Source organism: Harpegnathos saltator, unplaced genomic scaffold, assembly GCF_003227715.2.
Source record: "Harpegnathos saltator strain DR-91 unplaced genomic scaffold, Hsal_v8.6 scaffold41, whole genome shotgun sequence".
NCBI lineage: Eukaryota > Metazoa > Arthropoda > Insecta > Hymenoptera > Formicidae > Harpegnathos > Harpegnathos saltator.
In genome coordinates, this window is record NW_020230217.1 from 580,494 (window position 1) to 607,649 (window position 27,156).

Here is a 27,156-nt window from a genome sequence, read left to right on the forward strand (position 1 = left end):
GTGAATAGAGAAAACATGCCTTTCATGTTGTTTTCTTATGCAAATATATATCTTAAATGATTAACGTCTTGCGTTACAACATCGTGCGAAACTTGTGATATGCATTATGGGCCAAATATAAAAACTACTACTCAAGTTCATAGTACGTATGGCGAGCCAAACATAAGAAGTATGAGTCACGCCCGTGTTATGTTTTACTGGCCAAAGTAAGAAAGATGTGTGAGATTAGTTTGTATTATGATTCATGTAACTATATTGTAATGTTAATGTATGTCAAAAAATGTATTCGTAAAAATTAATCGTAATTTTATGAGTTTTATACTAATAAGCTCCGTACCGTTGATATCTACGCGATTGGTACAAGTTCGAGTTCATGGCCATACTGCTCGAAGTGCTGACACGTGGACGACTTTGACACCTGCTGAGTGTGGCACGCGCTGTCAGAATTTAAATCATAGCGTAAAGAGTTAACACTGCGAAACCTCCTATGTTGCTCTCTTTTAAACTTTCAATTACTGATTTCTTTTTTTAAGATAATTTCTCATGGAAGTGTGAAGAATCATCAGATGCCACGCGCCGTTTTGCCGATATACCGAAACGAGGAGAGAGAGAGAGAGAGAGAGAGAGAGAGAGAGAGAGAGAGAGAGAGAGAGAGAGAGAAAGAGAGACAGAGACAGACAGACAGAGACAGAAAGAAAAAGAGAGAGAGAGAGAGAGAGAGAGAGAGAGAGAGAGAGAAAGAGAGACAGAGACAGACAGACAGAGACAGAAAGAAAAAGAGAGAGATTAAAGTCACGGTTAAAACCAAAACGTCTAAACTTGCTCCCAAAAGCCCGCCTAATTAAATTAATTTCCACAAAAAATAAATAAACGCACAAAGTTTATTGTTTGTTGATTACCTCCAAAATTTATAACCTTTTCAGAAAAACAGATGTTGGTGGCATAGTGAATGTTTTATTGTTATCACACGATTATTCGTTGGCGACAATATATTTCATATACTGCAATAATTAATTATTATATACAATATAAAACATATATTAAACATACAAAAAATATATATACGATACAAAATTAATATTACAAAAAACATAAAACAGTAACAATGGCATTCAATTGTTAATTTCATATAAGTACAAGTCGGTAGCAAGGGAATATGAGGAGTGTTTATCGCTATCACACATGAGAAAATGCTTGACCTTCATGTCGTAATAAAACAAGCCTCGCGGATTCCGATTACTCCTAACAGCTGTCTTATTAATACACGCACATTGAATGTCTTAATTATAGAATGACTAAATCTATACAAGACACTATCCTTCCCTCCTACGATATTCGGTTTCATTTCTGCCTCTTCTCCAAGGCAAGCCAAAATCCACCATCAGGCTGCAAGAAGAACTGCTTCTTGCTGAAGACGACCGGCTCGACAGTCTTCTCTGTAGTCTTGAAGACGAATTTCTGAAGAAGATGAGCTACCAACAGCTTCGTCTCCATGAGGGCGAAGCGATTGCCGATGCACTTCCTGGGCCCGAGGCCGAACGGCACATACGTGTACGGCACGATGTTGTCCTTGTTCTCGTCGCTGAACCTCTCGGGGTCGAACATGGAGGGGTTCGGGAAGTATTTAGGGTCATGGTGTAGTGAATAAGCAAATGCCATCACCACGCAGTCAGGCTCGACGACGATGCTCTTATAACCGGCCTTCGCCGGCGGAAGCTCGTATTTCTTGACACAGAGCCTGTCGATGAACAACATCGGCGGATACTTCCGCAGAGCCTCCGACACTACCATGTCCATGTAAACCATCTTCGACATTGCATCGTAGGTGATCTCGCCGTTACCCTCGGCGAAGTGCTCCTCCACCTCCTTCCATAGGCGGTCTTGGATGTCCTGATGCACCGCGAGCTCATGGGCGATGAAGCACAAGAGGGTCGACGACGTCTCGAAGCCGGCAAAGAAGAAGATGAAGGCCTGCGCGACGATGTCGTCTAGCGTCATCTCATGCACACTGGGACCTTCCTTGTCTTGAGCTTGCATTAGCAAATGAATCATGTCTGGCCGGACGATACCTTGTTCTTTTCTGACTCTGATGGTCTCTGCTACGATCTTCTTAAAGAACTGCGACGTGGCCAACGGGAAAATGCTTATGCCCAACTTCCTTCCCAATCGCGGAAAGGCACGAAGAAATGTGAACTTTAGCATGGACTTGAAGTTACCGAACTGGGAAGCCTCGAGTCCCCTGATGAAAAATTCGTTTTCCCGGTCTTTCATAGAGTTGACACTAATGCCGAAGGCCGATGTGGCGATCACGTCTGTGGTATACCGCCTGAAAGCCTCTTTCGTGTCGATGGAGGAACACAGCTCTGGATGATCTACCAGATATTCGACGAACTCGCAGGAACACTTGGACACTAGCTCAAACATGGCCTTCATCTTACTAGCGGTGAAGGAAGGACTCAGCGTGTTTCTCATCTCTTTCCAGCGGTTACCGCGCAAGGAGAAGACGTTCTTACTGAACAACGGGTCTACTTCTTCACTCGCAAAGGTGCGGTGGTCCGTGAAGTGCTCGAAGTCTTTCACCATTACATCTCTAATCAGTTCAGGGTCGCGCAGGATGACGATAGAAGTGGCCATGTCCATGGAGCCGATGTACTTGGCGTCCGGCATATAGTTGTAGATAAACTGGCTGAACTCGACGATGCTTATGCGTCGCAGAAACACTTTCCAGGACATTTCCATGCCCTGAATCATACGTATGTAAGGGGCACCCCGTTTCTTCCAGTACGTATTCTGATAGTACAGATAAGAAATGGCCTTCAGCACACCGATTGTGACCAAAGTGGTCAACAAAATCGCAAAGGGCGACGAGAATAACGACGACAGAAAGGACGACGACTCCATCGTGATCAGCACGTCCGAGAACGAATGACTGCGCCATTCGTGACATAGCATGTTATAAATAGAGATATGGGCGCGCGCGTAGAGGGGGCACGAGAGAAACGCCACTCCCAAGTATTACATGACGTTGCATCCACAACTTGTGCGAATTATGTAGTAGTAAACAGTCGTATGCAATGATCTTTTTAAACGTGTCATTTCAAGCGCACACAATTTTTCGGCAGAAGTGAATTATTCGGTTACGAGGACCAAATTACAGAGGATTACAAATGTGTAAGCAGTCTTATCTCTCGTTTTAAGCATAAAAGATGCTCAATGAGAATTAAACGCCGAGAGGTAAATGGTTATAAGGCGTGAAGATGCATTTCGTATTATCACTTATTCTTCTTTCTTTTTGCTGACTGTTAAAAGTTGTAAAGTTTTGTAATGGGGTTCTTAAGTCGAGTGGTTCAAATCTAGATATCAACGATCAGCCTCATAGATAAAGAGTAATCGTCGCCTTAATCATTTTTGCTTTGTAACGATGACATGTATAATATCTGCGAATCTTACATCATTCTTGCATGAAAATCTTCATTTAAGTGTTGCCACCGATCTATCGACTTTAAACTCTCATCTCTGCCCTCGAATTCACGCGAAAAGGATCGCGATAAGATCCGAGTGTTTTTGTACAAGTAATATCTTTATAAACGTAACGAGTTCCCGTAATAATCTCAAGTTCGCAGAATCATCTGGATTTTAAGCGGTTGGACTCGTTGGAACAAAATAAATGGGAGAGGAACACCGTTTGATAGAATAAGATAGTAAACTAGGAGACAAAATGTCTACCGAAGAATTATCGTGAAAATTATCGATGGAATTTGAATCTTAAAATAATTGTCTCGTAAAATATCTTAATGATGAAAATGCTGAAAAATTCAGATTACATATCATCAATTCAAATATATAGGGTGTTCGGGATCTTTTGGAAACGAAAAACTGTGAAGATTAATCAGATAAAATTGAGAAGATAAGTCAATACCATTTTGCAAAAGTTGCAATAGTTATTAAGTTATTAATGATTAAAGATGACTACATCTACAGGCTCTTTTAACCCTTTCACTGCTGAATTAACTTCCCTTGAGAAAATTATTAAAATATTTGGTAGTCCTACGTTTTTTGGATCGCTGATTACGAATCTAAAGTCAGATTTGCAAAATTCAAAATGGCGAGTTCAATATGGCAACAATAATGTACGAAATTGATAAAAAGTTCGATTATTATTGATGATATATGGGTTTTTCGAATCGCTGATTACGAATCTGAAGTCAAATTTGCAAAATTCAAAATAGCGGATTCAATATGGCGACCATAATGTACGAAATTGATAAAAATCCCGATTAGTATTAATGATATATCGGTTTTTCGAATCTTTGGATTACGAATCTGAAGTCAGATTTACCGAATGGAAAATGTTCAATACTGCATATTTATGCTTACTAGAGATTAAATATTCATTTTTGAGTAAAATAATATTGATAGTATGGATAAGATGGAGATACAGAATGAGAAAACTAGGAAAATAGAGCTAAAAAGTGCAAAAAATCAAATTCCGGCCGTTTTTGTAGAAATATTTGTTTATAAAAAAAAAATCTAACCTGCAAAAAAATACTGAAAAAAATTATGTTTTTGTACAACATCAGAAAAATATTTGGTGAAAATTTCAAACCTCTACATTCAATACTCTCCGAGAAATCGATTTTCCCCTAAAAAAAGCATTTTTTCAACTTTGATTTGTTATAAATAATCACAAATTAATAATTGGGTATAAAACCTGTTGGAGTATGTTGAACAACTATTCAGTTATCTGGAAAACTTAAATCCCCGATTAGGTCTTCAAAATTATGTAATTTACGACGCAAAATTGAGTTAAGAAAAGGTGGGAAATATACTTCTCACTAACAGTGAAAGGGTTAATTGATAATTTGAAAATTTGCGTACTTATTTGCAAAATGATAAAAGACCTTTCTTGTTCAAAATGACCTAATCTACAATTATATGATGGCTATTGAGCCTAGCAACAGTTTCAAGATTCAGGGTTCAAAGTTTAATATATTCATATCTATCGTAATAGCCGTCATATAATTGTAAGTTAGGTTATTTTGAACAAAAAATCCTCTACAAAGAAGCACGCAATTTGCAAATAAGTACGCAAATTTTCAAATTATCAATTAAAAGAACCTTTAAATGTGGTCATTTTCAATCATTAATAATTTAATAACTATTGCGACTTTTCTTTTCAGTTTGATCTGATTAATTCACAATTTCACAATTTTCTTCACAATTCAATCTTCACAATTTTTTGTTTCCAAAAGATCCCGGACACCCTGTAGGTCACATAATTAGAGAAATCATTCGAACATTGATGTGTTTGGAATTAAAGTCATCGTTCTTAACACCTGTCTCCTTGTATTGCGTCGACAGTACAATATTTTTAATTTTAGTTCAATGAAAAAATATTATATAATGGATTTTATAACGTAAGATACAAAATATGATAAGAGAGAAAAAGATATTGCATATTTCTCCTCACAGTTACTCGATTTTTCTTCTATATCGTGTGATTAAACTTTCCGATGATTGATACGGTCGCGAGTTAATTGTCTTAATCATCGGTCGTGTGCCATAGCGATAATTCCGTGCTAATTAATCGCTATCGCCGAGCGCGATCGGACGGTGTGTTTTGCACGCAAATAAACCGAGGCATCTAAAGAATACGAGATTTAAACACTCACCGATGAAGACGAATATCTGGTGGTGCGAGTACCGCAGCAACATCGAGATCGACACCGTCTGAAACAGCGAAGAGCGAAAAGCCCATGATTGTCAAATTCGCATGCTCGTCCTGATTGAAATCGCGCAATACGGAGATATTGGGCGACGCGTACGTTGCAATTAGCGCGGGGACGCGATTGACGTTGATTAAAAACGTCGATCCGCATTATGGGTTACGGATATTCTGAAATTTTACGCGAGTACCTTTGACAAAGTTACGTAAATTGCGAACTGGTCGCTCGCGTAGTCGGTTAGCGGGTTGAGCGAATGTTGAAATTGAATTGCGATCGGTTCAGATTGAACCAGCACCTGACACCCTCGAAGATAATCCACTATTTGCAACAGCCAGCCTTGCAGTAATGGGGGAGGGTCGTTCGATCCTATCTTATACGAATGCGCGGATATTATTAAAAAAAGTAGGAGGAGAAAAGACGAGAGGAGAGAGAAAGGACGGGAGAAACGAAGTAAATAAAATCGAAGAAAAGGGAGCTACTTATTGTCGGCTTCTCCTGAAGGATAATATCGACTCGTTAACGTGACATATCGTGGACCAGATGTGTAGTTGTAACGTTTTATTCCGAATCAAACATATACGATTAATATCGAAATACGAAAGTATAAATACAGTCAAATTGGAGATGTTAAATGTGAAAAAGAAGTCTTTGACAATATATAAACAAATAAAATTAAATTACAGAACGTTTCGGATCGGAATATATGGTGATTTTAATCGCGATGTAATTAAAACGGGAGCTTTATAAAAACTAATGTCGAGAAACAAGTGTGTGTGAATGTAGAGCCGTGTTTCGCAACGAGTGCGAACGCGCAAATAATTTCACTGAATAATTCAATAATGTTGTTGCCCTCGATGGACTCTTCAGACAGGTTAATCAACTAGATTCCTCAGGAACGACTAATCAGTTTGGCTCTTATCGTTCTTGCGTTCTCGTATTTCGATTTTAAACTCAGAGCTCTTAATTATTTATGCGAATCAGCGCGATCAATCGCTATTCCGATAATATTTTCAATGCGAAATTCATTAAGATATTATCCCTTACGAAACCGGATTTACGAATTTATTGCGTTTCATCATCCTGTGAAAGAGGTGAATCGATGTTTCCGATTCTCTCTCTCTCTCTCTCTCTCTCTCTCTCTCTCTCTCTCTCGCTCTTTCTCTGTCAGGCTTCGGAACATTAAAAGCGATTCTTCGTCAACTCACGTTTTCGGTCCGCGACATGTTAACAATCGTTCATTCACCGAATGAGACAATTCGCGAAATTGTTTACTCCTTTGTCAACACGACACTGCAGCAGAAATATCGTTGTGAATGCGAAAAGCCGGACGCACGGGGCATCTATCACGGTTGTAAAATCGAGAACGAAAATCCGCCATGAAATAAACATCCGTCCCGATTCCGTTCTATCTTCGTCGAGCTCATGCGGTTCTCCCGCGATGAGCTCGATATCACATGTTGTCTGTTCTCGCGGATGCCCGCGTTAAACCAATATTCCCCGCAATTTCTCGCAATTTCAGACTCCCCTTTCGAGCCCTCTCTCCTCCCACCCGCTGCCCCAACCACTTCCCCGACGGAGCGTGTCGCGGCTAATAGACATCTCTTATGATAAATCCGGCGAATGTATGACGGACGGACGGCCAATCGAACTCGGCATAAGAGAGACGCAGGCGAGGCCTCCGGAGAGGGTGGAAGCGGATGCAAGCGACAAACGCGCAAACACACAGAGACAAATAAGGAGGAAAGATAAAGGAAGAGGGAATAGTATTTCATATACCGGATCACATTGTAACGGAGCGCCGGACGTCGCATGCACATGACAGAGGAGATAGACGGTGATACGTGCACGACGACAGTCGCGTGCACGTGACTCCGACGGCGGGCCAGCGGGGGTGGCTGACGGGGGTAAACCCTCCAGGCAGTTGGGGCTCGAATTCACGTGTCGCGGCACGAGCGATGCGCAATGCTCGCCCCCGTCCAACTCCCTTCTGCCCCGCGCCTCCGCCACCCCCCCGGCGACCCCTTTTACTACCCGATAAACTCCGATCGGCCGAACGCTCCGCGCTGCAAAGCGAACCGCATTGTCCAGTCTGAAGAACAAAATGTCTCACCGCCGAGCGATAATAGCAGTCACGAGGCGTGTGCCGTGTACAGCGAATTCGCAAACGTCGACAACGATGACGACGATGATGACGACGCAGTCGCAAGAAGCTACCGCGATGCAATCGTCCCGCGGAAATGGGATGATTTCGATCGTTAGCGCGATTTCAACAAGAGAGAGGAAGAGAAAAAAACAAAGTGATTGACGCGTTCCGGGTGTAACTAAATTACACGCGCAATCGCGTGTTTGCTGTCGTAATGAGGATGTACAGGTCTCTCTCTCTCTCTCTCTCTCTCTCTTTCTCTTTTCGTACACGGAGAGAATATTATAGCTTTTACTTTTTTCCCTTAGCAAAATTGAAAAGAATTTTGCTACGTAGGAATAGATCGTCACTAGAATTTTTCCGACTAAGATACATAGGACCGGATTTTCAATCGTGGTTTAAACTAAAGATTATCTATATGATCCTTCCTTGATCTATAAACCTAGTTTTACGTCTTGCGTGTTTTTCAAGCATACGCTAAAGACAGTTTAGACAAACTTTTGTTATTCTTAAGTTGGCAACGAAGAGTCATCGCTGTGCGAGTTACTTTTAGACACGTGGAGATTTAATTCTAATATGAGTGTAGTTTAGAGCACTCACACTATGTAGAAATCTTGCAATATTGTAAAACTTTTCATGAAGTCTTTGAATATTTTCTTCTATATTCAGAAATTTTACATGCGAAAGTCTAAGTTGAGCAATTGCCTTTGAAACTTTATTAATTACTTTACTTGCTGTACTTTTATGAATACCAACAAAATCACCTACGCTTATCAAAAAAGATCCACTAACATAAAATCTTAATGTTAATAATATCATTTCAAATATTAAAAGATTTCTGGAAAAAAATAAAAAAATACAATATAAATAAATTTGATATTATTCATATAATATTCATTATTAGTAAACATATTTTGCAACTAGTTAATTAGTTAAAACTAATATAATTGAAAAATATTCTATATATTTCATTTAATTTATACAATAGACATATATCAATATCTTTCAGTTGGTGATTGAACAGTGTCTTGAATTTTTTCTATTAACATATGAACTGTAATTTTGGATAAGCAAAATCTTTGAAGAAATTCTTTTTCCCAAATTTTAAAATGATTTTCAATATAATAATAGAGACACTGTATTAAATGTTTAAACGGTCATCATTCATAGTTTAGTTAAACCATACTTAAACTACGTTTTATTCTGATCTATCCATTGAAAAACAGTCTAATGCTTTTGAACAGAGTTTAAACTTCGATCTAAGTTTAAATCATTATTGAAAAACCGGCCCATGGTAATTTTTTTAATAGTAGATTTGGCTTTTAAAGTATAGATAACACGATAACATATATATACAGGATATATGAAATATATAAAAAATAATAAATAAGAACCAATAAAATATATTAAAGGTAACGAATAAGATATCGAAGATAATGAAGTATACGTAGCGCAATGTATAAATGGAAATGCCTAAACTAAGATAGAATGTCGAGACATGTTTCTTAATTGCAAAATTTTAATACGCTCAGTCTCTCCCCAGAAATCCGTGTTGCACACGTGCGACCGCGATAATATTTCTCTTTTCACGCGCACATACAAAGAAAAAGCAAGTTCTCTTTTGTACAATTTATTTGACGTTGCTATATATTACTTGTTTTGCAATCTGCTCCTTTAAATCTTATACAATAGCGTAAAAAAGAAAACAAACATAAAGTTCCCCAGATGAACCGTGATAGCGAATGTATTAAAGCAGAATGCCGATGTGTTCCTCGGTTACAGGATTCCACAGTAATTTTCGCTAGCAATATCTCTCCGTGTACAGTTTATCGTCGCGTATTGTTAATCGGGAAAGACTACGAGTACCGATACACGACACACGCGTTAAACATGCTTATTAAGAGTATCGCCTCTTAATGAGAGATCTCGCGAGGTGACGATGATCTCTCTTGCCCGCGGTGCGCTGCAATCTATTTCATCACAATTTGATACAAAATTACCGACTTGGGGGCCACTACGACGAATACGATGCCTCTAATAACGTTGATTTATAGCCGACGGTTCAACTCCAAAGGGATCGCACGAGGATGAGCACACGGGGGGATAGAAAGGCTATGCGCGCTGGTTACTTCAGCGGGTGGTTAGCTTGAATTGATTGCCGTATCGTTTTACACGTGTAAGACTATCGTATAGGTGCGCATGAAATCATTCCTCTGATGGCGAGGGATTTATTATCGCCGAAAAAGGACGTACGAACCAACTCGTGTATTCAAGTCAGCGTATCGCGCTCGATACACCCGATGTACACTCCGATGGACAGTCATAATTACCAAATGAAGAAAAACAACCCAGATCCGTTGATAAACATAAACCCGCGGCAACTGTTATTCATGAACCGATACGTTCTGAGATCAAATATCTCGTAATGTAATGATAACTGATCTAATGAAAACTTATTAGTCTAAAAACAGGCAGGAGAACAGTATCCCTGGAACAAAATATAGTTGTAATCCTAAACACTTTTCCAATATAAGTTACACAATTTTGTGCATCTCGTATTTCATTTGTAAATTTCTCTTGACAGGTAGAACCATTTGCACGTAAATCACGTTGCTATTGCAAATTAATATAAGTTAAGTAAAAAATGTTGTGTGTGTTGTGTGTGTGTGTGTGCGTGTGCGTGTGTATGTGTGTGTATACATGATTGAATTATATTATAAACGAGAATGAATACATATCTTAACTTAAAGTTCCAACTAAGATATATGAGAATATATAAGATATATAAGAAAACACATTCATAAAATACTTACAAATACAAGCATGACGAAGAATGCAGCGAGATATGAAGTTCGTGCCATCCACATGCTGACGAATCGGTAGTGTTCTCCGGTTACCACATTCCTATGAGCGAGAAATTAAAAAATTAATCCATCATTCATCAATGTCTACCATCTCTTAAGCTTTTCATTATTACAACGACTGGCCAAAAAACGATTATACGGTATAAAAAATGATTATTTTTTGTCGGTCGGATATTGTAATTTTTAGTACTTAGAAATTGTTTTGCAACAAGCGACTATAGCTGTTGTAATAGAGAAAAAATTAATATGTTTCAAAGCGGTTCTATTATATTGTTTTATATTTATGTTGTTTTATATTTAAAGGAAAAATATTCACCGTAGGAAACCTTTGTTGTCTTCGTGTTCTGCTAATGTTTTGATGCTTGCCATTAACAAATCGTCATAACCCAGAAATTCATCTAAGATCAATCTTGAGAAAGCATCACCGAAGCATTTGTCATTTGATGGATCCAATGTGACGATCTTCACTGGGATGTTTAATCTTTGTCGAGCTGCCGGTGATAACCGCAAAAAACCGTACTCCAACGAATATTCCACAATGTATCCATCTTCTGAAAATATAGAAAAAATACATTACGTTACAGAAAACAGTTAGATTAAAATTTTAACGTAGTTTATGTAAATACAGATATTTACATCCAAATATTCACAGACAAAATTCGCAGTCATGTAATTTTTGCATAAACTAACTTAATAATCCCAAAGAGTAACTGTATGTAAATTGTTTCATTATTACAAACTACAAAATAAAATATTACAAAAATCTTTCCATGAAATATTTAAGACAAAAAATATTACGAAATATATATATTATTATGTTCAAACTATCCGAAAATATGCACAATATATTCCATTCAAGATATTCACCTATCCTAGCTGTTTTATCAGCATCCAAACGATCTTTCAGTGGTTGTATAACACTGTCTTCATTTGAGCGATTAACATCAGGTACTTCCGTGGAATTACCCTCCGTTTTTGTAAAAGGTAACTCTTCATTAGGTGACTAAAATATATTGTTTTATCACTGATTTAAATATTCTCTAAACGTTTGTAAACCAAAAGTATGCAAATTGTTCCTTAACTATTTCTTAATTGTTCCTTAACGTAAATAGATAAAATATGAAAAATATATGACTTCGAAATGTTAGATTATTTTATTAAGTAATCAACATTCAGATCAGGAGATATACGTACTGTTTTCTCTGCTATATTTAAACCATCCCAAAACATAGTGGATAATGGTGGGTTTATCGTTGTATTTGTTGTACTTAAATTAGGATTTTCTACCTCTCCAGGAATTGTGGGACTACTTATAATCATATCTTGCTCAGGTAATGTTATATTTCCACGATTTTCCTCATCAGGAACATTCGCAGTTTCCCGTTCTTCATCTACAGCTGAAGGTTCAATGTTTATAAACCTGTTGTGGCAGACAAATATAAATTAACTATAAGTTCAAAGATGCATACTAATATACTTGTATAAATCGATACTTATATTTATGTTATATTATACAACTTACCCATCTCTGGTTAATATTCCCAAGGTACCCGTTAAATCATCAACTTTCTCTTGTCTCAGTTTTTCCTCTTTGGCATAACTTTTCTCTATACTGTAGTCCTCACCACCATTCCTAAGAATCTCAACTCTCAATATGCCATCCCGTGGCCACTCATCTCTTATATGCTCTAAACAATTAGTTGGTGCTCGTGAAAATACTATGTGAATATAAGCCAATACAAAAAATGCCACTATTGCCTGTAAAAAGAAATTACACAAAATGGTTTATCAATATCTATTAGTTTTGTATATTTTTCAGGTTAACATATTTTCTTCAAAATATTGCCAAGAATCAATTGAAAAGTTTGTTTTTGAGAAATTCTCATAAAATGTTTTCTTATTAGATATTAAATGCAGTCTAAAGCATATCAAAGAAAAATATGTTAACCTATATGCACACAATCATACATACCTTCAAAAGGACAATAAATTCTATAAATCTCCTGACAGGCCTTGGAAATGTTCGTGCGTAGACTAGCGCCACTTTGATAAATAACGCATGAAATAATCTATCCCGCACATTAATCAGCGGATTTTGATTATTGTTATTTCTAGCTATATTCATGTTATTGTTATTTAAAACTGGTCCTATCACACCAGCCAAACTATGAATATGTGCCACAGCACCGTTTGGATTATTAGGCACTGCAACCACAATACCATCTCCTTGTGGCATTTTGAAGTACTACATAAATTGTTCCCACAAAATAAACTTCACGGGTAAAATATATATATTAACAAGAAAATAATAATTTTAGAAGGCTCTGGTTAATAATTATTTATACACTTGTTGTACACATGTACCATATGTTATAACAAATATTCACATATATGTCATTTGCTACTTATAATTGTTGAGGCAAGCATTCTGAAACAAACAATAAATTGTTTGTCAGCATAAATTAATTCAAATAGATGTTGAAAAATTTAAGAATCATAGCAAAAATTCTAAACACACAGACTCTCTCATAAATTAGACTTAAACTTTATAACATGATCCTTGCGACTTCCAGCATAGAATACTCTTGAATAAAAATATTTTTGCTAATACAATAGTTAATATGATTCAAATAGTACACAGTTCATAACCTATTTGCTACACAACTACGTTTAAATTTTTTCGGGAAAACGGAATAAAAAAAAATACTACAGTCATCACTTTAGGAATTTCACTGCTTACAATTTTTCTTCATTTACATTAAATACGTCTGACTATCACAAAGTGTCGCGCATAAATATTTGTATGCAAAATAGTGACAATATACACTATCTGGTTACGTAATTTTCCAATCGAAAAAAAGACAACATACTCATCGATGACCCAGATTAAACGTTAATTGTATTATCCTTTTTTTTACGACGTGTAATAAATACGTGCTCCAAACACATGTAACGATATAAGATATGTTTTTGGTAGTGTTTTCAGGAATAATATGGCACGTCATACCTCGTGACGGGATCACGATAGAAGTACCAACGCAATAATTACGGCGGTGCCGTCTTGCCTCTCGTTAATATTATTATTCAAGCTGTCGTGAGAACGTCGCATATACTTCCTTCGTAAATAGTCATGAAACTGTCACTTCGTCATATATTTTGATATAACATAAATCGAGTTCACTAATCCAACTACGTATACGAGCGCAGGTATGCCAATCGGTGTGCAAGGTGAGATTTGATGGAATTTATGGCAGATTCACATCGCACGGAACGTTCGACGATTAACATCCAATAGGAAAACTTGCTTTTCGTGAAAAGAAATGAGAGATGCGAATTAAAGTTCCTAAAGAGCTGGTCCTGCTATTGGATGTCTGAACGGCGCGAATCTACGTGCGTGAAAAAACGGTGTGAATTCTCCATTAACAGGTGTCTGTAGTAACCACTCCAAGCCTAAGTCCATTTAAATTTTTGTTGTCGCTACGACACCATAGTGAGTTGTACACGTGAAGATCTTAAAACAATACATCAAGGTAACGCTTATTATTGTTATATTTTATATAAGATAAAATAGAACTCTCTTAAGAACTACTGTATGTATTCATTTATTCAGGTACACAAAAATAATTTCTAAAATCAATGTGAGTGTGTATATATTTACATGTGTTAATATATAATACAATCATGTATTCACCATTATCGCCACAAACTAGTCTGAGCTCAGAATTGAGAAAAATTATAAATGAAAGGAATATGTTAAGCACACGAAGCCGTATGAAAGGTATTTACATCTTACATCACTTGTTAGTACAATATTATGTAGTATTATATTGTGATGTTTATTTCTAGTCTTACATGCCTTGAATGAGGATAATGAGAAATATGCAGAAATAAGGGAGAAGGCTTTGAGGTCACAAGCCATTCAAGAAATATTAACTACAGAAGTCACCTACTTACGACAATTAGAAATTTTAGCAGAAGTAAACTTCAATATATTTTTAATTGCAAGATACTTACAATTTAATTATTAATGTGAATATTTTTTGTTTTAGTTCTTTATACAGCCTATTCTGGAACAAAATTTACTGAATCATCCTATACTTGTTACTTTATTGGAGAACATAAAAACTTTATATAATGTGAGCGGGGAATTGGTAACAGGATTAAAACATAATCCTGACGATATAGCTGAAATATTTCATAAGCTTGCACCCTTTTTCAAATTATATTCAGTTTATGCTTATGATTATACACAAGTGCTAAATTTGTTACAGGTAATTATTAAATATCACAAAAACATGTTAATTTTTAACTACAATGCTGGATTTCTTCAAGATTAATAGTCTTATAACATATAAAAAAACTATTGGTATATCTTTCCAGATTAATCAGGAGACCAATCCTGCCTTTAAAAAGTTTATATGTGACCAAGAAATAAGACCAGAAGTAGATAGAAAATTGCCATCATTGTTAATTACACTAGTTCAAAGGGTACCACGATATCAATTACTCGTTAAGGAAGTATTGCGACATACTCCTTACAATCATAAAGAATATAGGCCTCTGCAGGGTAATTTGTGTTAATAAAAGTTAATTAATAACTATAATATAAATTTTTTTATATATCAAATAACATACTGTACATAATTTATATTAACATATACATTTGTAATATAATCTCAACTTAATTTGTATTGCAGCATGTTTGGTCGAAATAGAGAAGTCTGCAAAGCACATCAACAGCTTAGTCGCACAGAATGAAGAGACACAAAAGTTATTAAACCTCCAACAGTGCATTACCACGTCGATTAATCTGGTTAAACCTGGCAGAATATTAATCAAACAAGGATCCTTGATGCGTGTCTCGAGACGAGGCAATACCGCTTATAAGCGATACTTTGTCCTCTTAAATGACACTTTACTATATTGTAAAGGCGAACCAGAAACGTCATTGAACGTGTCTTGTGTTTTACCCCTAAACAAATGCAGCTTAACTTGTGTTCTAAGCAAAAAGTTGTTCCGTATAACATGCTTACATGAAACATTCCTGTTATATTCGGAACAGGGTGACAGCAATGAATGGATCCAGTCTATACAAAATGCTATCAAAAAGGTATCTCTATATTATTATAAAGAACATGGTTCTTTTAGCAAGTGTATATAAAACATACTGATGCACTATTTTATTTTCAGTATATTGAATGTAGACAAACTTTGAGAAAGGAAAGCAGCTCGAGAAAGCCACTTAGGCATAATAATATCAATGAATTTCCGTCGGATGATATACCAAAAAGATCTAGAAAGAGGAAAAGATCTATAGAAGATAAACAGGTGATAATTATTGTGTTTTAAACAAATTGTTTATGTATTTTTATCGCTTCGCATAAAAATTACTATGCTTTTAAATATAATAATAGGAAATTAATTGCTATATCTTTCACAGGTTCCTCTAGATTCTTCCAATATTATATACTTTAAGAAAGATAAGACAGATGAAGATGATATTCAACAAGAAAATATGTGTCTACCTTTTTGTAGTAAATCTAAGAAATTTAAACGAATTGAAGACTCTGATACCGATGATGTTGAAACTCAGACAAAAAGTGCAAAATTAAAATTATATAAAAATAAATACAAACAAAGTATATCTGCATATAGACATTTGGAAAAAACAAGCAATAGCAGTGATTCTAATGAGGTAAATGGAATTTTTCCTGGAAAAAAAAATTAATACAAATCAAGTCACATTGCATTCTGTAACGTTAAATGTTTCTCATTTAGGCTTTAGAATCAATAAACAAACATAGAACGAGTAGGCAATCAATCACATCGAGTGTTGGAGAACACCAAACATCATCACCACTTGGAATGATTTCTGGATTTTTTACGCATATCAGAACATCTATAAAAGACTTTTTCACATTGAAATAAAACATCACACAGCATGATAAATAAATAAGGAAGAAATAATTTATATATATTATAATTATATAAAATTATATAATTTTATATGTGTGTGTGTGTGTGTGTGTATATATATGTGTGAGTGTGTATATATAGTATGTTTGTGTATGTATATGTATGTATTGATATATATATATATATATCAATACTTGTAACTTAATAAATTAATAGTAAACATAATTAACTATAATCAATAATTTTAATGTTAAACTTAAATTTAGATTGCAGCTAATAGCCTGCCTTTTGACACGTAGCAATGTCAAGCAATTACTCATTCATCAAAACATTTATATCTCTATTCAGTGGGTGAGAAATATCAATTAAAAAAGTTACCAATTAAGGAAACATTTCATGTGCGCATTCTTTTTCCAAATTTCCAAAAATAAATTCGTATTAACGATTTATTAAAATATAAAAGCCGATAAGTTTCGGTTCAAATCTCGGGTACATTTTCTGAAGGCTGATAAATTCCGGCTTGCTTTTTAGCCAAGACACAAACCATCCTCTATAAAATTTAACCGAAATTAAACGAGATGTTTTTTGTGAACTTTCAAATTGCGATCAATAATATTCGTTGTATTATGTAAAATAACGCAACCTTTGAATTTTTCCCTCCACTGAAAATAACAATAACTGCTTAGAATGCATAATAAAATATATCGCTAATCATTTTATTCGCGTTACACAGAAATTGCGACGTTAATTGCCGCGATATCAGTGTTGCTTTTATCCCTCTTCACGAAAGAACGTTCCTTCTTTTATTCATCATTAAAAAGTAAAATTATAAAACGAGAATCCTACTGATCCGAGAATATTGAGAGAGAGAGAGAGAGAGAGAGAGAGAGAGAGAGAGAGAGAGAAAGAGAGAGAGAGAGAGAGAGAGAGAGACAAATTATACACTATCGAATTAAAAGGCTGATTAATTATTTACCCAATTAGTCAAATCGATCATCATGAGCAAAAGTAAAAGAAAAAACACGAATAGAGAAGAGAAAGACAACAGGATGAACAACAATCAATATCTTAATCCGGGACCAAGAAGAGAATCAACGCTCACAACAGCACACCATGCCACTCCGAAAGCTCGCTCCTTCAGAGGTTAGTCGCTCGCGCGGGTTCAACGGCCGCGCGCAATTTTCGGAGTTGCGGCGCGGCGCTCGGCACCGGTCTAATTCGTCGCGCGGCGGCGTGCCGGTGCGTCGCGTCGCATCGTGTTGCGTCGTGTTGCGGTGCAGCGTGGCGTGGCGCGGCAACGGGGCGTAATATATCAATTGCAAAAAGTAATATTGATAAATGCGCAAAGTGGCGTCGCGTAAGCGCAGCCGGGTCGCCCGTGTATAAGCACACCCACGTACGCACGACTCCCCGGCCGCGCTCACCGACACGCGCACGCATTGCACACCCACGCGACACCCACGCACCGAGCCGCACACACATGCACACACGCATGCACGCACACACATTCGCTACACACTGCAGCGTATGCACACGGCCGAAAAGCAGCACGTAGAACGCGGTGCGCCCCTGGCGGCGGACCGTGCAAGCGACCCTCGCGAAAATAATTATCGCGATTTATGTTATTTGTGCAAATGTGATCCGGGAGCTTAATTAATTAGAGGCGATGCCGAGTAGCGGCGATTAAAGGTGACGGACAGGCTCCTGGGGCTAGCCGGCTTCGCCGTGAGTGCACTGGAACGGAGTGTCAGCGACGGCCGCGGCACGGGGTGAGTGTACGTACATCCGAGAATATGTTCCGCGTGTTCTTCCCCCCCGCGCGTTTCGAAAGGGGGGCGGTGGCTCGGCTCGCCCGTGGCCGGCCACTTTTTTCTCGACCCCACCGGCTCGTGAGAACGATGGCTGTGTGCGTCGCGCGGGAGAGAGAGTTCGTGAGCGTGCCCGATGTCATCGTCGTCGTCGTCGTGATGCTTGCCGCTGTCGCTCAAACGCTCGCGCCGACGACGATGAGCGACCCAGGCGGCCACTCGCCTCCTCTCTCTCTCTCTCTCGCTCTCGCTCTCGTCGTGGAGTCGCTGTCGACCGGGACGAATGACTCTGCGACGAGGCGCTCGCCGGGATGATATCTCAGCGAATCTGAACCGACTTATCGCGAGATGACGGTTGATTGAGATTATTGAGGTGTGTGTGTGTAGAATAATGTTATTATTATGAGATGCTCTCCTGTGTACGTTTCCACATGCCCGCGTGTGAGTCGGACCTGATTTAGTAGATATTTGTTCTTTTTATTGAATCAAGTTACTTGTACATGTTCTCCCATATGGTCTGCGTGATGTTCTTATTAAATTACTTCTCTACACACAGAATGGATCTGGCGGAAACTATGAAGAACATTGTAGCCAAGGGTATGCAAACAGAAATGGGTCCTCCAGGTGGAGGATCAGGCTATCCTGCTACACCGAGCAGTGCTGGCTACGTCACGGAGAAGATATACATGTTGTTACAAGCGTACTTGCAAAACAAAGGATGGAATCCTGGTATCGAGTTGCTGCAGTGTTTCACCGAGTTCAAGGACGCATCCATGATGCCGAGCGCAGCTTATTTACAGTAAGAAGATATTCTCTGCAGTGTTGGTTCGGTTTTACTTATGTTGTTTACATTGATACAAACTGCTGGACTGTTTGTTTGACAGAATGATGGCATCCAGGGTTGCATTGGACTCACAAGGGAGACTAGTTCTCCGTGAGAATGGAAAAATAATACTCCCCTATGAACACTTTGCCAATGCTGTGATGTTGAAACACATGAACGGCCCACACGGCTTACATCTGGGCTTGGAGGGTACAGTCAGAGCGGTAATGGAATCTTACACCATCGGTAGGGAGTGCTTCGGTATGGAGAAGGAGTTTATAATAGAAGTCGTGCAGAATTGCCCCAACCCGGCTTGCCGTTACTACAAGAATCAGCTGGAACTCACTCAGAAGATGGGCCACATGGCGCCCACTTACATCCAGGAGAACGAAGCGACCGCGTCTCTTCTACGTACTGGTTTCCCGCACAGTACGGACTTTCAAGCAGTAAGTGTGTATTGTACTCTACGATAAAAAACACACGCACATGTTCGCACATTTTGTTCATATATGCAACATTTCCTAGTGAAATATTGTGTGAAGTATTAATGCAAACAGGGTATTGACGAAAATGCATCCATTTTCGCTCGCGTATAGATTGTTTTTCAGCGTAAAATGGTCTTACATCTTACGAATTGCTTGTGCACATATGATTCTCGTGAAGATGCATTTATTATAAATGAACGTGTTCCATCTGGACGTGTAGATTTCATTTGCGCAAATCCTCTTCTTCACCGCAGACGCTGAGCAGTTCCAATCCGAACACGCACATGGGAGGAGGATCCGCGGCGGATTTACCGGAGATGAGGGGTGCTGGCAATCAAATGAATCTTCAACGTCCTCCAAGCCGTCCGTCATTAAATATTCCGCATCGGCCTGTATCGCAAGAGAAGAAAGTGCCGTCTGGCAAACAGCATTACGAGTCTCTATTGTCTAATATACCGATTTCCGACCACAAGCTGACAGACTTTTTACGCACCAATCTGGACAACCTGGACAATCTTAGCGGGCTCGGGTTAGGGAACTTGCAAGGACTGGGGAACGCTAATAAGGATCTGTTGGCACTGCATAACGGTGCATGGCCTTTGGAAAATGAGAAAGGATCTCGGTCGTCGTCAACAAATTCGGAAGGTGATCATAGCTCTTCGCAGGCGTTTCTCCGTCGGTTTCGAACATTAATATACGCGATTAATATACGCATGCATTCTCTCTTGCTGTCTCAGGTGGTCAGGAGAAGATTGTGCGCGCTTTCGCAGAGGTGATGAAGAACATGGCGAGAATGAAAGCTTGTGTGCGGCCAGCAATGTGCAAGCCATACGGCAAGCAGTCCGAGGCTCTGCAAAAAAGTAATAAAAATAGTCAAACTTTGCAGCGATCTTTTTCTTTTTCGTCGAGAAGTAGCTCAAGTTTCATATTTTTCTGTGTGTTTCGTCAAAGTACTCGGAACTTAATACTTCCCCTTTCTCGTCGAAGTTTGATACTTTTTCTTTTTTTTTCGAAATACAATACTTGTACTTCGACGGAGTAGTCGGCAAGGGTTCTCATATTGCTCGTTACTCGATTGCAGCATTGGTCGACACGATACAGCTTGTGCAATCGTTGAGAAGCTTCTTGCCGCCCCCGCATATTCCAGTCTCGAGCTGGAAAAACGACGATAAACACCGATTAGATCATACCGGTACTCCTTATATGTCAACGTTGTGAGTATCTTTATTTTTATCGTCATACTCTATCGTTTAACCTTTCAAGGACGGAAGTCGGCTTAAGCAAGCCAATCTGCATGAAGAAAGATCAGACGAAACAGCGCAAGAAAGGCACGTCGACAGTTTTTCAGTGTAAGATGGTTACAAGTGACATTTGACGAATTAGTTGTACATGTGCGATTCACAGAACTCGTAAAAATGTCTTATTGTTAACTCTAAGCTATTCTCGTCTAAGTGCAAATTTAGATTGCTCACTTGCGCGACTCCTGTCCTTAAAGGGGTTAGTAAGATGTTGGTGCGAAAGGTTTGTCAATTAAAGTAGATAGCGGAATCATCCAGCTTCGAAGGATCAGTAATTTTTGCGAGTAGACAACACTGACTCGACACATCTTTAGACATGCAACAAGGACTTTCTATTTTTCTTTTAAAATCCAAAATAACTCTCTACGAGAATTTAATAAAAAAGATGACAAAACTTTGGCATCGAGCTAATCAGATAACGAGACAATTCAACGGCAAGCAACATGTACACTTTTCGCCTTCTCTTTTCGACAGAAAAGCCGGTCCGATTGAAGAACTGTGCGAGCAGCGCAAGTTAGACTAAGCGTCGTCCTCGCTTCATTCGCGACAGACCGTGGTCGTCTCGTCTTTCGCGCTCTATGATGTTCTAGTCACAAGATGTTTATCGATTAGTTGGGTGTTTCGTATCTAAACAACCCGATGGATTGCTCAAAAGTTGTTGGCGTTTAGGACTTCAAATACTAAGAGACAAAATGGGTCATGCGTGGACTGTGATAAACGTGGGTAGCGAGAAAAAAAAAAGAAGATTTATATATAGGACTCTAAACTCACACACCGCGTCATTTTTACGACAGGCCCGTCCAAGCTTTACCTTTTGGTAAAATGTCTCGTGAGCGAAACGTTCCGCCCTCACCGTCGATAACAACGCGGCGCGAGCGGCTCCGGAACTACCCCCCGCAGCACGAACTTGGACAGGTCTGTCCGAGGGGATTCTTACTAGCGTTATTTTATCGTTGTAACTTGATTTTGCGTATCGCGTATCTGCCTATGGGGCTTATCTATCATAGTGCTTCGTTACAAGGCGAAAGTAATGCGAACTAATCGGGAAAATTCAACGTTACCAAGTGCCGAAGGCCGATCGAGGCTGCGTATAAATGATATATATATGCGCAGCGGTATGAGAGAGGAGAAGAGGGACGTATGAGAACAGCATTTATATTTTACTGTGTCGATTTAACGATTTGCCGCTTGTGTTCCCATGATTACCTGATTAATGATATATCGTAGAGCTTTTTTATATACATACTATGTATAAAATTGTTGAATGAGCGTATAAAGCCTAGTCGAGTTGAGATGGGAGCGAAGACTAAATTACGGGGCGGGGGGCCTGGTGCGAAAGAAACGGGAGAAAACGCACGAAGGGGGCTCTTTTGCTACTAAACGATATTTAACAAGTTCGCGGACATTATTTGGGACTGGTCGCGCGGCGGAGGGCGGGCAAAGGAACGATGTTTCCCCTCCTGAAGACCATCGAAGATATCTCGCGTTATTTCGTTTTTGTATGTTTTTAACTGTTTGTTACATATATAATATATCTCCTTTTAAAGTAGCTTTAAATTAAAAATGTAGGGGCGGAGTTATTCGACTGACGAAGGAGATTGCTGTGTTCAATTTGTGTATATATATTTTCTCCAAAAGGAAAAAAGGTATATGACATGCGTTATTATTTATTTTTAAGGATAAGATGAGCGTGTATATCGCGTTGTTACCTCTAGTACTGTTCGCTAGTCGCGTGAGCACGCGTACGAATGTTGAAGGGTTTGCAATACTCCGTTAAGCTCCATGGGCAGTGTATGTGCGGTGTGCACGTAAAAAAGAGAAAAAAGGGGGAAAAAAGAAGTCATTGGTCAATTCATAGGTATTTTTTAAGGAGGAAATTATTTCTTAATATATATATACATATAGCGAAGGGGAAAAAAAAGAAGAGAAGAAGAAGGAGAGAACGAAATCGTTGCATCATTAGCGGGATTCTTAAAGCGGTGTGATTCGCACTGACGCTCAAAGACTTTTCACCGTGCACTAAGTATTATTATTACGTAGAAACGTTTTTACCCTCGCGAGGGAGAAAAATGCGGGATCAGAGCGGGGTAGGGAGATTTGGGGGATCTATGCGTTTTTGTGATTTACAGTACATATACATCGATCGCGCTCGAGATAATCGGGTGGCATAAAACAAAAGCATAAATAAATAAATAAGTAAATAAGCAAACGGCATATCGTCGCAGGGGTAGAAACTGTTTCCCACACGATTGTTATAATATGCATTGTAAGCGATGGTAAAATGTTTCCTTCTTTCTCAATAATGTAAAGTTACCGGCATTCGTCTTTGAATGTAAGCAACATAAACGCGTGTACCGCGCAAGCAAGCAAGCAAGCAAGCAAGCAAGCAAGCAAGCAAGCAAGCAAGCAAGCAAGCAAGCAAGCAAGCAAGCAAGCAAGCAAGCAAGCAAGCAAGCAAGCAAGCAAGCAAGCAAGCAAGCAAGCAAGCAAGCAAGCAACGTGCAAAATAAGCGCGCGGCACTCGAGAGTGCGTGTGGGGCTGTGTTTCGTGATGCGTGTGTCTCTGATCGGTGAGAATGCAGAGTTTTGGCTATCAAATAGCGAAATTTTATATGAATGCGAGAGCGTATGTTGATGAAGAATATGTCTTTCTATACATATGTATCTGTTATACTATATATTTATTTATTACGTATGCAGCGAGAACGTATGTGCCGATCGATCACCAAACTAGGAGTCGGATCCGTGGTCTGAGAAATTATGCAATTATTATCGTTATCTCTCTTTTCCTCGCGCGCGTCGATTACGAATCTCTTATTCCCACCTCTTTCTCTTTCTCTCGGTCTACCTCTTTCTTTATGTTGTATTCGTTGTAACTGGAGAAACGGGAAGTATGATCGGGGTCGCAATGGCAATTCGCAAGTCCAGAATAATTCATTGTCGACAGTGGTTCTTTATTTTCGTCCCTTACGAGTGGATAGTGGTCTCTCGTTTTTTTTTTTTTTTTCCCCTCCCCATAAACGCACGCAGATCCGGCTTCTACAAGACTGCGTTTTTCTTTCCGTTGACATATACATATACATTGACAAAGAGGCTGCTGCTGCGCTGCTGCAATATGGTTCGTAATTCGACGATAACTTGTTGCACACCAAAGTGTATTTCCAATAACTAGATGGACTTATTTCTTATAGTAGTTATTATGTAAAAAAAGAAGAAAAGAAAGAAAGGAGAGAAGAAACGTACCGCCGTTTGTCTCTCGTCGCCGGTCGCGTGTGACCGGCGGCACAACTAAGCATATCCATGACTAAGTCACCGCAATTATGCCAAATGGGGAAAAAGGGGAGCGCGGAAACAGAATCTGACTGATTGCGAGAGGGGAGGATTGGTCCGACGTACAAAGTAAAGAATCTCGCCGAGTCGCGTGAAAAACTTGAATGGCTGCGTTCGAGATCACAAGGTTGAGCTAATTCCCCGCTCAGCGACGAGAACGTTTCTTGTGCGATTGGCCGGAGCAACCCGACGGCAGGCAGAGAGTCTGTGCGCTGGTTTCCTCAAGGGCGAAAGTCGCAGCACCACGGATACTCGGCTGCTCTTTAATCTTCGTTCTACTACTACGCATTTCGACGCACGACGCATTTCATCACAGCCGTAGCTTTACGTTGTACGTGACCCGCGATCACGGATAGACCGCAGGATAGATACTGGATTAAGCGCTCGGAAAGCCCAAAAGGACTCGTTCTCCTCAGCTCTAAAGCCCGACTCTACTTCGGCAGGATTAGCAGTTGCTGCGACTAACGTAACATTGTTACATTGTGCCTCACTCTGACACTTTTCCTTCGAACACATCACAGTTTGTGCTACATCCGCCTCCTGCATCGGTATTAATTAACGAATTATTAATTAATTGAAACAATCGGCGGAAAGAGATCTGGCCGTAGGTGGATGTTCTCGAACGCAGTCGGACGCGCGAACGAAAGGCATGGAAGGGAAATAACTACGGATTTCGTTTCCGGATCTCGTTACTCTCGCGCCATATCTATACCATAGACCGTGTACACGTTTCCGCACCGAATTCGACAGTAAGAATGATAAACGATGTAAAATGCGCACCGTCGTCGATCCGGTTTCTTTTTTAACACGGATCGCTTAATGATATTCGTACACCAAACGCTAACCGCTGTGTCTGCACATTTTAAGCTCGTCGTCGCTTGTCAGTATTGCTCTTCTGTATTCTCGCATAATTCTAACTCATGACAGCAATTATTAAAGTTTTTACAAGTGTGAGAGACCCGTGTCACTTTTCTCGCTCTCTCCCTCTTAACCCTCAGAGTGCGACACCAACGGTGCCTAAAGGCGTCCTCGCGCTTCATTAATATTAAGCTTTTCTCTTCTATTGCTGAACCAGCGCGCACTTACGGAGGTCAAGAAGAGACAGATATGCAAGTGGGACTTGCCGGAAGAAAGAGGCAGCAGAGAACCAAGATGGTGCAGCCAGTTCAACAATGGAAAACAAACATTGCAATGCGCGGAAGTGAGGCGTCTCGCGACGACTGCGTTAGTTTTGCATCACAAACAGCGATCTTGCGTCCAAGCGGCCCGCAGTCTAAGGGTTGAGACCCTCGCCTTCGCCGCGGGACTTGTGAATGATGACGTCAGAAAGGTGTTAGAAAGTAGTTTCTAATTCTTGCAGAAAATTCGTTAAAAGTTCTTTCGACGTACGCTTTCGACGTCCACAAAATGTGACTTGCCAACGGGTCAAGAAGAGATCCGTAATATCTCATAGATAATTTTTACATATTTCTAATAGATCATTTTTGTATATATCTTATAGATCTTCTTGATCGATCGCAAGTGGCATTTGATGGGTACCTTCTTATTTACCATTGCCCGAAGACTTTCTTTCGCTCCAACAATCGATTGTCGTCGGTCATACAACGACAACGAGAAACAAACGGCAGTAGCGTTTGCGTTTCTTTCCCTCTATTCTTTCTTCTTCTTTTTTACGTGAAACGATTGAAGTGACATGCAATCTATGTTCCCTCATAATTCTGTCACGTTAATTTTAATCGATTGTTGGGGCGAAAGGAAAGCGCTCGGACTGTTTTACAGATCCGCTCGACCGATATCGAGTGTCATTCCGCGAACGCTTTTTTTTATTTTAACGAAACCCGTAAGAATCTCCAAAGTACATTTCGCTTTTGACGTCATAACTCAAGGTCACCGCGGCGAGGAGAAACGGCAGTCTTAAGCGTTTTCTCGTATCAATTCCTCGCTCCCTTTATGCCCTTAAAAGTCTCTCCTCAACGAAACTCCGTCGTCCACCGTGACGAATTCGTAGGTGACCGGCTGCGCCTCCAGCACGAATATTACGTCGTCCAGGAAGTAATACGCCTGGCCCAGATCACCCTCGCAGAGGTACGGCAGTTTGCTCCAGGCGAGGCACCGCAGACCCACGGGAGTGAAGACCCGGTCGATCAGTCCGACTATCTGCGCCTCGAGACCGCTCCCCCGCACCGGTAGGTACTCCGAGGGCTTGTGGTTGCCCCTCTCGCCGACTTCGACGTACGGGCTGAACGGCAACACCAAGGCGACCACCAGTCTACCACCGGGCGCCAACGAGGTCCTCAGCAGACTCAGCAAGGTGTTCGGCCGGTCGCAGCGGTCGAGAAGGTTCAAGCAGAGGATGACGTTGAAGGGACCGGCTTCCTGGTGCCACCTCTCTACGTCCAGCACCCTGAACAATCGCACGAAAGCGTGAGCAGAGCGCATCTCGGGTGGGATCTCCTCCGGATCGAAAGGTAGACCCCGACAAAGGTGATACTTTTCTTTCGTCTCGCGTCTCTTTTCGTTTCCGCTATTACGAGGGGATGCGCGAAAGCTACTATTCGCACAGTCGCGCCCGAGTCCGAGATTTCAGCGGATCGCGCGGCCTCAGCGATGCAAATCGAAAGCGGAGCCTTGTACGTCGGTTAATTTTACACGGAGAGCAGCCGGAGGGTGCCGCTCTCTCGACGGAGGTCGTTCGGGTTCTGTGAAACGTCCGTTACGAGTGCGTCGCACCCTGCGGATCGCGCGCCGGAGGTCGGTCGGTCA

The 27,156-nt window shown here is 39.8% G+C and overlaps 5 protein-coding genes across 9 annotated transcripts in view; 2 read left to right on the forward strand and 3 right to left on the reverse strand.

The window, feature by feature from the left end:
• The window catches only part of LOC105190030 (membralin), a 140,407-nt gene extending 126,558 nt beyond the window's left edge, over positions 1-13,849 (reverse strand). Inside the window, exons 1-8 of one of the 2 annotated variants that reach the window (XM_025301314.1) lie at positions 13,741-13,849; positions 12,706-13,161; positions 12,256-12,491; positions 11,928-12,153; positions 11,601-11,736; positions 11,050-11,284; positions 10,683-10,773; positions 5,673-5,730 (exon numbers count right to left, since the gene is read on the reverse strand). In XM_025301314.1, coding sequence (XP_025157099.1) covers positions 5,673-5,730; positions 10,683-10,773; positions 11,050-11,284; positions 11,601-11,736; positions 11,928-12,153; positions 12,256-12,491; positions 12,706-12,969 — 1,246 coding nt within the window. In that variant the 5' untranslated portion in view covers positions 12,970-13,161; positions 13,741-13,849. Of the gene's footprint in view, positions 1-5,672; positions 5,731-10,682; positions 10,774-11,049; positions 11,285-11,600; positions 11,737-11,927; positions 12,154-12,255; positions 12,492-12,705; positions 13,162-13,603; positions 13,695-13,740 lie in introns of those variants that run through there. The other variant, XM_025301315.1, reaches the window with a different exon arrangement.
• LOC109504494 (cytochrome P450 9e2-like) lies at positions 864-2,967 on the reverse strand. The gene has a single exon (XM_019844580.2). The coding sequence runs from the start codon at positions 2,950-2,952 to the stop codon at positions 1,342-1,344; it is 1,611 nt and encodes a 536-aa protein (XP_019700139.2). The 5' UTR covers positions 2,953-2,967; the 3' UTR covers positions 864-1,341.
• A 276-nt stretch (positions 13,850-14,125) lies between the features above and the next one.
• On the forward strand, positions 14,126-16,689 carry LOC105190017 (putative protein tag-52). Its single transcript, XM_011152486.3, has 9 exons — positions 14,126-14,263; positions 14,344-14,511; positions 14,580-14,710; positions 14,783-15,004; positions 15,114-15,300; positions 15,431-15,843; positions 15,924-16,061; positions 16,174-16,428; positions 16,512-16,689. Exons 2-9 carry the CDS (start codon positions 14,415-14,417, stop codon positions 16,659-16,661), a joined length of 1,593 nt encoding a protein of 530 aa, XP_011150788.1. The 5' UTR covers positions 14,126-14,263; positions 14,344-14,414; the 3' UTR covers positions 16,662-16,689.
• Positions 16,690-18,145: 1,456 nt separating this feature from the next.
• On the forward strand, positions 18,146-21,741 carry LOC105190020 (uncharacterized). 4 transcript variants are annotated; one of them, XM_011152489.3, is made up of 7 exons: positions 18,146-18,424; positions 19,014-19,256; positions 19,342-19,726; positions 20,020-20,410; positions 20,503-20,625; positions 20,847-20,979; positions 21,538-21,741. In XM_011152489.3, the coding sequence occupies exons 2-7, from the start codon at positions 19,015-19,017 to the stop codon at positions 21,584-21,586; spliced, it is 1,323 nt and encodes a 440-aa protein (XP_011150791.1). In that variant the 5' UTR covers positions 18,146-18,424; position 19,014; the 3' UTR covers positions 21,587-21,741. The 4 variants fall into 4 exon arrangements, with proteins under 4 accessions (XP_011150791.1, XP_011150795.3, XP_011150792.1 ...); XM_011152493.3 differs by having other exon boundaries at positions 20,847-20,957; positions 21,029-21,741; XM_011152490.3 differs by having other exon boundaries at positions 18,146-18,418.
• A 2,255-nt stretch (positions 21,742-23,996) lies between these two features.
• LOC105190018 (methyltransferase-like protein 9) overlaps positions 23,997-27,156 on the reverse strand; it is a 49,209-nt gene continuing 46,049 nt past the window's right edge. Inside the window, exon 4 of the mRNA XM_011152487.3 lies at positions 23,997-26,797. Within this exon, the coding sequence (XP_011150789.1) occupies positions 26,350-26,797 (448 nt within the window). The 3' untranslated portion in view covers positions 23,997-26,349. The remainder of the gene's footprint in view (positions 26,798-27,156) is intronic.

What these genes read in the sequence shown, in the direction of transcription:
- LOC109504494 (XM_019844580.2), bottom strand. Translation starts at nt 2,952, where the DNA reads ATGCTATGTCACGAATGGCGCAGTCATTCGTTCTCGGACGTGCTGATC.
- LOC105190017 (XM_011152486.3), top strand. Translation starts at nt 14,415, where the DNA reads ATGTATTCACCATTATCGCCACAAACTAGTCTGAGCTCAGAATTGAGA. An exon ending in AAGTGCTAAATTTGTTACAG is followed by an intron (nt 15,005 to 15,113) that starts GTAATTATTAAA and finishes ATATCTTTCCAG; the next exon opens with ATTAATCAGGAGACCAATCC. An exon ending in ATAGCAGTGATTCTAATGAG is followed by an intron (nt 16,429 to 16,511) that starts GTAAATGGAATT and finishes TTTCTCATTTAG; the next exon opens with GCTTTAGAATCAATAAACAA.
- LOC105190020 (XM_011152489.3), top strand. Translation starts at nt 19,015, where the DNA reads ATGGATCTGGCGGAAACTATGAAGAACATTGTAGCCAAGGGTATGCAA. An exon ending in GTCGTCAACAAATTCGGAAG is followed by an intron (nt 20,411 to 20,502) that starts GTGATCATAGCT and finishes TTGCTGTCTCAG; the next exon opens with GTGGTCAGGAGAAGATTGTG. An exon ending in GTCCGAGGCTCTGCAAAAAA is followed by an intron (nt 20,626 to 20,846) that starts GTAATAAAAATA and finishes ACTCGATTGCAG; the next exon opens with CATTGGTCGACACGATACAG.